A 12636-nucleotide genomic window follows, 5' to 3' on the forward strand; every position below is an offset into this window, starting at 1 on the left:
TCTGTATTAGTGAGATAGGAGTTATGCAGCAGGACACAAGTAGGATAAGCATTTAAAAATAATAAACACTTCTAAAAGTTTTACTCGGTGTAAAATGAGAGGGGAGTGGAACTGTGCTTTGCTGCTCCAGGGAACTTGGATTTATTCAGAAGCTAGGAGTAGTATGCTCTGATGCTAGGCAGAGTTAATGCTTCTTCACCTTCTGGATTTCTTGTGAAAGTATTTGTATTTCCTGCTAATAATTAGGATACGCAGAAGTTAACTGAAAGAGATGTCAGGCTAAACAAAAACTGGGAGGATGGGAGATGTAGGACTGAATCATGACAATCTTGAGAAGCAGCTCAGAAACATCCGCGGTGCCACCCTGTCCCCATGGATCTGAGATATACTGATATCTTAGTTTGCACACACATACTTCTATTTGCCTTTCTCAGCTGACACACTCAGCATCTCTGGCATCACTACTTGTTGCCAGCTACCTTTCCATGCAGCATTTCTTTTTCCCAGGCTCTTTACAGCGCTGCTCATGAACATGTCAGATCTTATTACAGTTTTTTTGTGTTCACTTGTAGAGTTTGTTTATGGTTGGCAAGTAACTGCAAAAAGGCACCTGATTTACCCAGCTGTTTCTTGCATGTATTCCAGAGGCCTATCGCTGTATTTTTGTGATTACTGTACCTCTTCATCACTTTCACTCCTGAAGCACTGCAGGCACTGCTAGAGGCAATAGGGAAATGTGGTGGACTTTTTGTTGGCTGGTGCATCCTCAACTGTAATTTTAACAGAGCTGCCACTGATGCTGATAACGCACTTATCTAGAAGAACTGGCTTCATTTTCAGAGGCCAGATTGAGTTTGCAAGCCTGGTAGTTGGGAGAACTTGAAAAAATAAAGAAACAAGTTTGCATTGTGTTTTCAATTTGTCCACTGGTCCAACTGGAGTAATTGAAAGACTGTATCACAGCCTGACATCATTTTGCCCAGTGACTTTCCAGTAATAGGTTCACTTGAATGTCCGTTCAAGTCTCCACAGACTAATTCCATCCCAACTCCCAGTGTCAGCCAGGCTCTCCCCCTTTGGTCTCCTTCTCTTACCAGAACACGTAGGTTAGCTGTACTTCCAAAGGAGAAGACTGAAAACAGAAAGAAAACCTCTGACACCGATTTCTCTGGTCTCCATTTCTATGTTTATCTATTTACACAGGATAGAGTTACTGGTTCACAGGCTCACGGGCACAGCAGTTTTACCTGTCTGCTGGGTACAAGAAGTATGAAGAGTGGGCTACCAAACTGTTTGTAATTGTTTAGTTCTTAAGCTTTGGTAAGAAAGAAATTTTGCTGTTTATCTCTAAAACAGGAACTTTGCTGTTCACTAATGCTTCTATGTGCAATATATCACTGCACCAAACAATTTCCTATAACTCACTTAAGACATCAGGCTTGAAATCAAATTCAATACAGGTGAAATATGAACAATCTTTGACTAAATGGGGCTGAAAAGAAAGAACGCAGCTGTACTGACCATACAAAGTCAAACAGAGCTGGGCTCCCTGGAACGAGTTGTGCAAAGGTTTGATTCAATTCTTCAGCAATTGTGGGGCAGGGGAGTGAACCCCATCAGCACAGGTGGCCCTTCCCCTGCCCTGGCATCCAGATGCACGTCAGTAGCTACATGGAAAGGATGAAGCTGAGAAGAGTTTCTCCATCCCATCTGTGTTAGATCAAACACACTGCTACAAACTGATGTTCTTGCCTCCCGGGGGCTCACAAAGATATTTCTGAAAACCTGTTTATGTTCGTTCTAAAGCTCTTCCTTTTCAATGTGTTGGATTACACATGTTCTTCACACCCTAACTTTCCACTCACCCCCTCCTACGTCTTTCAGTTTGTGAAGAGGTTTCCCTTACCAACTGATGTAACATACAGCTGCTGAAAATTGCCAACAACTCTGAAAACCTATCTTCAGTATGAAAATATTTTTCAGCTTCTGATTTAATGCACGCCTTTCCATACAGTATCTCCCATGCCACAAGCTTTCCCCCTGAGGGAGTAACATCACCTCAGCGACCGGGGGCAATCATACACAGATTCTGGGAATTCTGACTTGCCTCTCCATTGACAGCCAAGGAAAAAGTTTTTTTAACTGAAAAACTACCAGTCGGTGCCTTGGGGCACTTGTTATTAGGTACGACCAGAAACACGACATTCCCAAGAGATGATAATTTTAATCTGCAACTCAGAAATCATTTCTAAATAAGCAGTGTCACCATGGATGCCAATCACAAATCTGCAGTGTAAAGATGTAATTACAAAATGACTGCTGCATGGTCTGTGCATACTGAGCCAAATTCCCTCTCAGTATTCATCCTGAGTAGCTGGGCTGTGATTATCTGCAGCACATCAGTACCTCCAGGCTCCAAATGGCTCTCAGCACTATTTACAAGCATTGTAAGATCCTCTTCCCCAAAGAGTTCACTACCTAAACAATCATACAGACAGGAGATGAGTCAGAATAAAGCCCATTGTACAAATAACCAATTTGAGTCAGACAGTATTATATACAAGATTATAAAAGAATTAGGTGGCTGAAATAGCATGACTTGTATGACACCAAAACTAAAGAAGAATAGGACTTCTTGTGAACACAGTAAGCAGGGATTTTAACCTCCTGGTTATCTGAATTCACACAGCAGAGTTATTGGACTGAAGGAATGACTTATTGGCACAGTCTGGAGAATGAGTGAAAAGCCACTTCACAACTGGGTAAGGTCCAGTTTCGGGTGCTGTTTCAAGCATGGTACTTGTATTTGTACTATTTTCCAGAATAACTGCAGAGTGCATCATGCCAAACGGTATGGAAATAACACAGTCCAAACATCACAGTCATTCCCACAGTCTAGACAGCTGCCTCTCACAGGACATTTAAGCAAGTCTGGCCATCAGTTCCAGACTTGGAACAGTATGTCATGAGATCTTCATTATGAAAGATCTCACAGAATATCAAAAGATGCCTTATCACAAAGCAGTGAGCACAGAGCCAAAACAAACAGAAAGTATGCAAAAGCTAACTCCTGACAAAGCAAAAGTTGAATTAAAGATTATGAGACTGAAGTAGGGCGGAAAAGAAAGGAAGAATCATAGCCACAAGCTCAAGCTATACGAATTCATAGAATCATAATTCGTGCAAAGCTGTTTAAGTTTGTAAGTTTAGTATGTGAAAGCATCATTCCCTTGCTCTATTTTAATATTTATTTTAAACCTTAAACAGAAGTTGCAGAGAATAAAGTAATAACACTATGCCAAGAGATGAAGACAACAAAGCAAACCTTTTCTTAATGGCATAAAGAATACTCATAAGTTGAAGTCTTGCTCTAAGTGCTGTGACTAGTTTTCACGCTCTGAAATAGGCTAATTATTTTTCCCAGTTTCTGCTGTCTCAATTTTATTCATCACCAACAGATTATTTTATGAATATATGAGTCTGGGAACACGACAAGACTCAAAACTATCATGTTCTCTTGGTCCTGTAGAGCTTCCATTTTGGATCAGGACCCCATTGCACTAGTTGCTGAACAAACGGTGCAGTGAAGGTTCTACTCTACTACGATGCAATCTAAAGCACTGCACAACTGTCTTGTTCTAAGGGTCAGAACCACCTCAATGGTACAAGCTCCCAGAGCACTGCATTCGTTTAAATAAGCAAACGTTCATCGGAATCAGAACTAAGCACTTGGTACACAAACTTTGTCCCTTCCTAGGATCACAGAGGTATAGAAACATTAAGGTCGGAGAAGACCACCAAGATCATACAGACCAACCATTGACCTATCTTCACCATCCCCAATAAACCATGCCCCTCAGTGCCACATCTATCCTTTTCTAGAAAACTTCCAGGGATGGTGACCCCATCACTTCCCTAGGCAGCCTATGTCACAGCCTCATCTCTCATTCATTTAAGAATTTTTTCCTAATATCCAACCTGTACAGAAACTAAGGTGCCGTACAGCACCTTAATTTGTGCATTGTCTAGTGCCATATACAACGAGGACAACAAGAATGAAGAAATTAAGAACCTCACTCCCTATCCAGCGTTGAAAGTGTTCACTGACATTGGTTGGCTTGATCAGATGGAGGAGAATTCAGGGAATCAGTACTGCTGCATTGCCTCATCCTCTCTGCCTTGTTGCAGCCAGACTCTATGCAGTAAATCAGTAACAAGCGTCAATCACCATGAAGGCAACTGTAATGCAACCCACAGAACCAATGATACAAATACAGTGAGAATGGGAAAAGGTTGAGATCATTGAGATGGACACTGTGACCAGAATTTGCATCAACAGAACGAAAGCAGTAAGACAACAGCAATTTCTTTTGCTTTTAACATGCTAATTTCCCTAGCTACTTGAAAAAAAAAGCTGTGACGCCAAGTATCTCACAAGGGTTTCACTCCTATTAACCTGTATAAATTTACCTTCCCAGGTGCATGAAATTCTAATAGTTGGCCCAGCTCTTCCATTCACCTTTTCTTTTCAGACGTTCTGACTAATTCTGCTCCAGCTGAGCTTGCTTTCTGGCATTTGATAAAACCTGACCGTAAATGTCCTTCCTCCGCAGGCTGCAGAGCGGTGCCTCTATTCAGGTCATCCTCACAAGAACATTAATCCAGTGAGTGTGCAGCTTCCAGAGTCAACTCGTGCCATTGCCCGGAGGAGCTCAGGATTGCAGAGCTTAACCTTTGATATGAAAATGGCTACAATTCACTGTTATTAGTGCGTGTGCGCATCACTCCTGTTAGGCAGCGAGGTATTGCCTAGAGCGGGGTGCAGCTGTTTCTGGTCATAAAGCGGGATTTGCTCCACACTGAAGCCAACTGCCACTCTGATATTAAATATTCCCATAGATACTATGAGGCTGCGCGTGCTTTTTCTGTACTGCCTTCAGCATCTCCTGCCTTTGTTATCTAATGTATAAATGGCATTTTCTACTTGAGGGCAAGTTAGTTTATCTGACATACTTTCTACAGTTCGCCTCTCTTTTACTTTCAGACCTTATATAAATGCATTTTGCATAGAGTTTTTTCTCTCTTTGATGATTCTTACATAATTTTATTTGACTCCTTTTTACACTGACGAAACACTTCTAGAAACCTGTTGAAGAGCCAGACCATTTTGCCAGCTCACAGCAGGAGGGGCAACGTTTATTTCTGCTCCTTCAGATCTACTCCTGGTTCTCTTCTGTGCCGGCACCTGTAACAGCACTCTGGGCACGCGCAGCAAGAGAACACCAAAACCAAGGCAAGCACCAAGAGCTCCTGCAAAGATATTTTCAAATAGCTTTTGCTACTAATATTTTACAACTCCAAAGAAACCTTAAATTCCAGCGGACCAAAAAAGACTGCAGTGTGTACTCTACTTTCACGTTGTCACATATTCTGTGCTTAAACAGATGCCATCGAATGCTTGTTTTCAGCATGGCTGCGGACGCGGGTTATTTTAAATGAACGTAGCTCCCTCTCCTGGTAAAAAGCCAGACTCGGAAAGGCCACTAAGTTGGGGGGGCAACTGATCAGGATCTTTTCATCCCCAGCCCGTCACACAATTTCTACCACACTTTAACTAACAATAGTCTGGAAGTAAATCGATTTTAACAATTCCTTACGATTTATTGAGGAACTTGGTGAAAAGAAAGAACAGAAATTAATTAAGGAGGAAGCAAGTGACCTGAGTATGAAAGCCAGAATCATTCTGAGCAGACATAATCAGGCTTCTAGTACTTCAATTTCAGAAGAGTGAGCAAGTGGATTCATTTTTTTTTTTTCTCCACATTTTAAAATGACCCTCGAGAGGTCTCAAGTATCTTAACTCATGAAGAATCCTTAAATTCAGAAAATCCTTAAAAAACAAGAACAGAAAAACATCTATGTACGGGCACATTTGAAGCACACAAAAGAAAAATACTTAGGACATGAGAAGAATTACAGAGGCAAATCTTTTCCTGGCTTACAAATTCTAAAAGCCCTGAAGATAAAACTGCAAAGTTGTGGGTGAGGACATTTGGCCTGATGACATATGGACAGTTAATGAGGTCCAGGAGCACTAAATGGGGCTTGCAAAGAATTTCATTAACTGTTATTGATGTTAACTACTACAAATGCCACTGAGTTTCTCCAAGGGCCATATGACAAAGTTGCTAAGAACAAGAAGTCGGACAGCATGGCTGGCTATATAAATAGACAGCTGCACAGAGAAGGCACGAGGGTCAGGCTGCTTCCTTCTGGTTTAGGATGTTGAATATGCAGAGACGCTTTACAGCGGTGACTGCCTCTCTCTCTGTGCTACTTTCTAATTAAAGCACAGATAGATAATTCTTCCATGGACACAAGGACCCAGAAGTTGGAAAAGAGAATTTAGCCTTTTGTATCTCATCTTTAACACTTCAGTTATTACTAAATACCATCTACTTTTGCACGATCCCGGTGCTTCTGCAACAGCAGCTCTCCTGGCTGCTCCTGCCACAGCACAGATCCCTCACGGCGATGGCAGCGTGTTGTGCCACCACGCATGAGGACTGGGGCTGAAGCACAAGCACAGGATTCCTGTTCTGGTGTAAGGGTGAGGTGTATGGTGCAGATGTGAAAAATCTCTGGATGTGAAGAGGCTCCCAGAAATACTGACCCTGGTCCCTGTAACAGGGGCTCTGGGATGGGTGATTGATGGGGCAGTATTGCCATCACAGACAGTGCTGAGCACACACCTGCACTGTGGTATGAGATGGGGTACTGGACTGCACTGGGAGACAGGAGAGGTACAGGCAGCTCTGAGATGAGAGAGGTGCAGAAAAAGTGCCATTTCCTACAGCCATGGCCTGACTCTATAAATGCACATTTCTGGTCTCCTGCAAAATGGAATTTTACCTTTTTATTTCCAATTTCATTTCATTTAAGTTCAACAAAGCTGATCAGGCAGAGCTCTGATCTCCTCTTTCTTTCCACCAAAAACGACTACCTATATTAAAGTTCTGCAGTTGAGCAAAAGGAAACAAATTATGCACCAAACAGCTTGGTGTTTGGAAAAGTAGAGAACATGGTCAGAATCTCTGCTGATTTTAATAAGATTTCAATCAAGACCTTTTCTGCACCTTAGCACATCCATGTGGATGTTCCAGTTCAGCAGCCCACAAAGAGAAGAGGAAGCAAGAGATTTTATCAAGCTGATTGCATTAAAGTTTTGATTCCATCTGGGAAAAAGACTGGTTTGCATTTGAATCCCAGTGGCTTTGTAAGTGGTTGCTACGTGTATCTAAAAACATTACATTTAAGAAAGTTGTAGCTAGCAGCAGTGACTCCATTCCTGGTAATAATGGGATACCTTGCTGCAGTGAGGTTTTTTTCCTGCCTTCCCCTTTTCCCTTACTCCTTATTTAAAAACTTGCAGTCTCTTCTATTTTATAGCAAAAACTGTTTGTAAAGCAAGAATTGTGCTGATCACATCAGAACTCATTAATATAACTTGTTTTTCCATTATTAGCACCATCTGAGCCTGTTGAAAGCCTTAACCAGGGCTTTAATTTTTCCACAGAGAGCTTTAAATTAATTAGTGGTTTACATGCTAACAAAGAATCTGATACATTCATAAATCAATCTAATGCAGAAGGATTACCAGAGGGTGGAAACCTATTCAGTGGGGACCTCACATTCAGTTAACACGGTGGGTTTTTAACAAAAGGGTGCAGGTGTGGAATAGACAGACACCGGGAAGAGCCCACGATAATCACTTTGCATCACTTAAATGCGTAGCGGGACACGGAGTAAATCAGAGCCTAGGGCCCACCCTAAGTGAAAGCCATGTAGATATAAAAGGCACTAACACCCCACTTTAACCTTCACAGCTAAATTGCCAAAATGGTACAATTTCTTTTGTGTAGGTTACAGGCCACTGAACTAATAGAAAATTGAATAGAATTAAAGGACATGGATGCAGAAGTACAAACAGATGAAGCAATCATGTAGCATCTACGTACATGGAGCAACTGCATAAATAAGATATTGAACATTTTTCTGGGTAATTATTAAATGCAATCCAAGTTATGGAAACATCATGCAATTGTGTGTACGCTTGGTTCATTCTAGATTTTTAATCTAGGTCTCTGCTAACACAACACTTACCCTGCCACAAGGACTCTGCTGTCTACTACGGCATCATTTTTCTCATATTTTTCCTAACCCAACTCTGTTCATTGTTAATAAAATTTCACAAAAATGAACAATTTTCCTGGTATTGCTCTGCGTCCTAAAGGTACAAAGTCTACGACTCAAACATTTGGTACAAACATACGGATTTAATGAGTCAAAAGAAAAAAAAAAAAGAAGAGAGAGGAAGGACTTTCATGACTAAAACAAATTCCACTTTCTGTGATGTTTTGAAATAAATACTTCATCTATTCAAAGCTGCTAATTTTAATGGAATCTCTGTCACCACAGACACCTGCACAGTCAACACTGAATTTAGTGTACAGACATGAAGCCATTATTTTCCTTTCCTTTACAGAAAAGTGAAATATCATTGATGAGTAAGAAGAAACATGACTAAGAGAATCTACATACACATTAAAGAACTAAAGGTCAAAAGCAACAGAAAAAGCCACACCACAGCTAGGCTTGCTGCTGCTAACACTCCTAGTAGGCTGGCTGGCAGTAGAGCAGATGTGCAATTTGATAACGAATAACCATCAATATTTTCTGATGGTTGTTCATAAAATGGAGAGATTTGAGCAAACTGTCAGATATTCACAGTTTAACTGTATTCAGTTTTCCTTATTAAACCAATTTATAAATATATGTTCATTCAATCCTATGTATAAGGTATCAGATTTCAACACAACCATACAGAAAAACAGGCTCTTACAGACTATTCATATATTTTTGATGATGAATGTTAGTCTTGAAATGCAAAACCTTAATTTATTCTCTTCTTTAGAGTATGCTCTGGTACATATATACTTCCAACAATAATCTAGTCATGAAAGATGTAACTCTGGGACACGTGCAAAAATAAACTTCTAGAGAGAATGCTGTGGAGCAGACTCTCCACGGAGGGAAGCACATCCTTAATAGCATATTCAAAAGCGTATTCTCCACACGGTTTCTACTGGGAAGCCAATAGCAAAGTTCACCCATACACCTCTGACACCAACCAAACAGGTGCCAAGGGAAAGCAGGCAGGACAGGCTGAACCTGCGGAGAACCACAAACTCCTTGGCCTCTCTGACTCCTAAAAGTGGCTGTGGGCCGATGTAAGGCGATTGCTTCTGGCCCTCACAACCCATCCTAACAGCCCTAATGAGATGTATGAGGGATGCTCTGAAAGTAATGCCTCCTATTTTATGATGTTGGCCCATGACATCAGAGGCAGATGCTGGTGCTATGGCAGTAGAGGCTGAACCTTCCCACCTCAATATTCCATTACAGTTTGTTGCCGTGTGACAGACTGCAGCAGAAGGGCAGCCTGACAGAAAGGCATCAGACATGGAAGTGTGTATGGAGCAGAAATGTGTCACTCAATTCTTCCATGCAGAAAAAATGGCACCCACTGATTTCCGTTGATGCTTGCTGAACATTTATGGAGACCAAACAGTGGATGTGAGCACTGTGAGGCAGTGGGTGGTGCGTTTCAGCAGTGGTGACAGCAAGGTGAAAGACAAGCCATATTCTGGATGGTCATGCACAGCTGTCTCACCACAAAATGAAGAGCATCTCAATCAGTTCATCTGTGCAAACTGGCTAATAGTGGTGACTATGTTGGGGTGCCCTGGAGCATGACCATCTGCCTGGCACCCACCAGCCACTATCTCCTGTCATCACTAATGCCTCCTCTCCCAGGAGCACTCACAGGACTTCCCTCACACCAGCCAGTATGGCTTGGGAGGAAGCTGGCCTTCTGCCAGAGGCTCTATATACCCAGAATCCCCCTCCAAAATTCTTCTGTGCACCTTTCGTATGTATTTGTCCTGAGAGTGATCTGTGCTGCAGGCTCCTTGCTCCATTCCCTTGGTTCATTGCATTCACATACTCCATCTTCTGGACCCTTACTGCTCCCACGCTGCTCACGGCCAAGTTCATTAATGTTAATTAATGACTGCTGTGTTTCATATTAAAATCACCAGTTCCAAGCCTGAGACACAGATGAGTTTCCAGACATTAGCTGCTTCAAAGCAATTGTCTCTACAGGCACGCTCTTGCCTTGGAGGTAGCTGCAAGATAATTGTGGAAATGACCCCTTGGGAAAGAGCAGGAACACTAATACTTGCCTTGGGGAGAGATAGCACCCCTGAGAAGCTACCTGTCAGATCACAGCAGGTTACAACACTCTGCCTCACAACCAATTACCCAGAATCACCCTCCGGTAGCAGTGCTGTGTGATGAATCCCACAAGGCTGCAGGCACCAGAAGTGGAGGGCCCTCAGGAGAAGAAACTACCAGGTAGGTACAACACCAAGGCGGGGGTGTCTTGGTGCCCGAGGGCACGCCATGGCATCCAGGCTGCTGAGAGCTGCTGGACAGGGCTCTCATGTTCTGTGCCAACCTCAAGTCCAAAAGCACATAAGCAAAAGTTCTTGAAGAGTAAATAAAAGGAATTGTCATGGTCTTCGAATCCCCTTGTCAGGCAGTGACATCCTGCAGCAATGTACTTGTTAAGACTTCTCTTCCTCTATAAACTACTTCAGGACAGACACAACCTACAAATTACTTTTCTACTGAGAACAGGTGACTCTGGAATCAGATGTACCGAAAGCATTACCACGTCAAGAAGGTTAATCAATACTGCTTATTTCATGAAGTCTTGAACTGTCTCACTAAGTGTACTTTACATGCAATGTATTATATTAGTTGTATTTCCCCAGGGGAAAAATAGTTTAAAAAGTTAAACGCTTTAAATATCATAAATGGCTCTTCCCAGATTTTGAAAATTGTTTATACAATGAAAATTAAAATGCAGTTGCAAAACCACTGCCTGATATTTTCCAGCCCACCTGAGGCAAAATCACTTCTGAAATCAGTAGGAGTTTTATCTCAGCTACAGACTCCTGGATTATGGCTTAACCTGACAGAAGTTTGCTTCTAATTTCCCGGAGAACTCCTGCCCCAGCACACACCCGGTTACCTGTGGCCAACCTGCCTGTTTAATCCCCCCCTCAAAACCTCCTGGTGGCCAAAGCAGCCACAGTGCAGACCCAAGGGGGCTGTCTTGGGGCAGCGTTTGCACTGTGCCCAGCACACAACGGCGGCTCAGGGCAAACCAGAAGCACCTGCCTGAGCAAATCCCACTGCCCTCCTTCCCTGCACTCCTGGCAGACAGCCAGACGCGCCTGTCCTACGCAGTCCCTGTCAGCCACCCCGACGCTGCTCTGCAGAGGAACCTGGCCATGGTCCCAGCAATCAGCTCAGAGCAGGTTCCTCCCAGCAGTTACCTACATTCCTCCAAATCTAAGTACAATGTATTTACCACTAATAATGATTTATGAAACGTACTGACAGGAGGCAGCTGTGTTTCTAAGGGCCCCGCATCACACAGAAAATGGCGCGTGCACACCCCACACCGACGCTCTACAGCTTTTCTCCATCAGGTTTGATGGAGAAAGAATTTGGACCAAACTCTTTCACAGCTAACTAGGTGGCTCATTCAGATCAATAGCAGCTCCACAAGTGTATTCGAGTGAACTGGTTTGGGTTTTGAATCCATCTGTTTTATCCCATGGAAGCCTAAGATATTCTATCCCAAGACAGGGACAAACAAACTTCTTAACAGATGGGAAGAGTTCCTCAGCTAAGTAATTAAGAACATTCAGCACATCTTGGCTTCAAAATAATATCGTTTTGAAGAGATAAGACTTTACAAATTGAGAGTGGTGTTTAACCTAAAATCAGCCATTTCACCTTTTGCTCTCAAGCCCAATCTCAAAAGCTGCTATGTGACAAATGAAGATGTAAAGAGCATTACATGATTTACAAACTAATCAGGTTGACTTTCTAAAGTCTTCCATACTTGCATTCTTCCACGTTTCTGAAGTTGGCCAAGATTTAACAGACAACTAAATGTACTGCATTTTCATCTGAAATTGCCCTTCTGTGCTCATGGTCTTGCTTACTTTGCCTCCCATTCCAGTAAGAACAATCAGCAAGGAAATGGAAACAGCTTTTCTCTACTGCAGTTTCCCCACAAAGCCAAGACAGAGTTTTGAGTTTCCTCAGAGTTATGAATGCATGGCTGGCATCCCATCATCATATCCACAACAGCCTTATTATTTGGGTCATCATCTTCAGCAGGACAAAATGTACCTCAGGCCTGAACAGGAGCAGTAAAATAAGAATTGCAAAGCAGAGAGTTGCCACAGCTTACCATGGTTCCTTCACTCTTACTTTGTGCAACTTCTCGCTGCAGCCGAGCCACAGACAGCTTCTCCCTATGGAAAGAAAAGCACGTGAGTAGCAGGTCATGTCTCACTGAATGCACCAGGTCCACGTTATGGTGGCATTCCTCCACATCACACTGGCAACCCTCCTGTCAGAGTGTGCTCTCTTTGCCATATTTCTCTGAAATACCTAACGGCTGTATTATTTTATTTTGCGGCAGGCCGACAG

The 12636-nt window shown here is 42.6% G+C and overlaps 1 protein-coding gene across 5 annotated transcripts in view; it reads right to left on the reverse strand.

Annotated features, from left to right (window-relative positions):
• NCKAP5 (NCK associated protein 5) overlaps positions 1 to 12636 on the reverse strand; it is a 454740-nt gene that overhangs the window by 183909 nt on the left and 258195 nt on the right. For all 5 annotated transcript variants that reach the window (XM_021397921.1, XM_021397919.1, XM_021397920.1 and 2 more), the window contains one exon: positions 12395 to 12458. In XM_021397921.1, coding sequence (XP_021253596.1) covers positions 12395 to 12458 — 64 coding nt within the window. The remainder of the gene's footprint in view (positions 1 to 12394; positions 12459 to 12636) is intronic.

This window comes from Numida meleagris, chromosome 5, assembly GCF_002078875.1.
Source record: "Numida meleagris isolate 19003 breed g44 Domestic line chromosome 5, NumMel1.0, whole genome shotgun sequence".
Lineage (NCBI taxonomy): Eukaryota > Metazoa > Chordata > Aves > Galliformes > Numididae > Numida > Numida meleagris.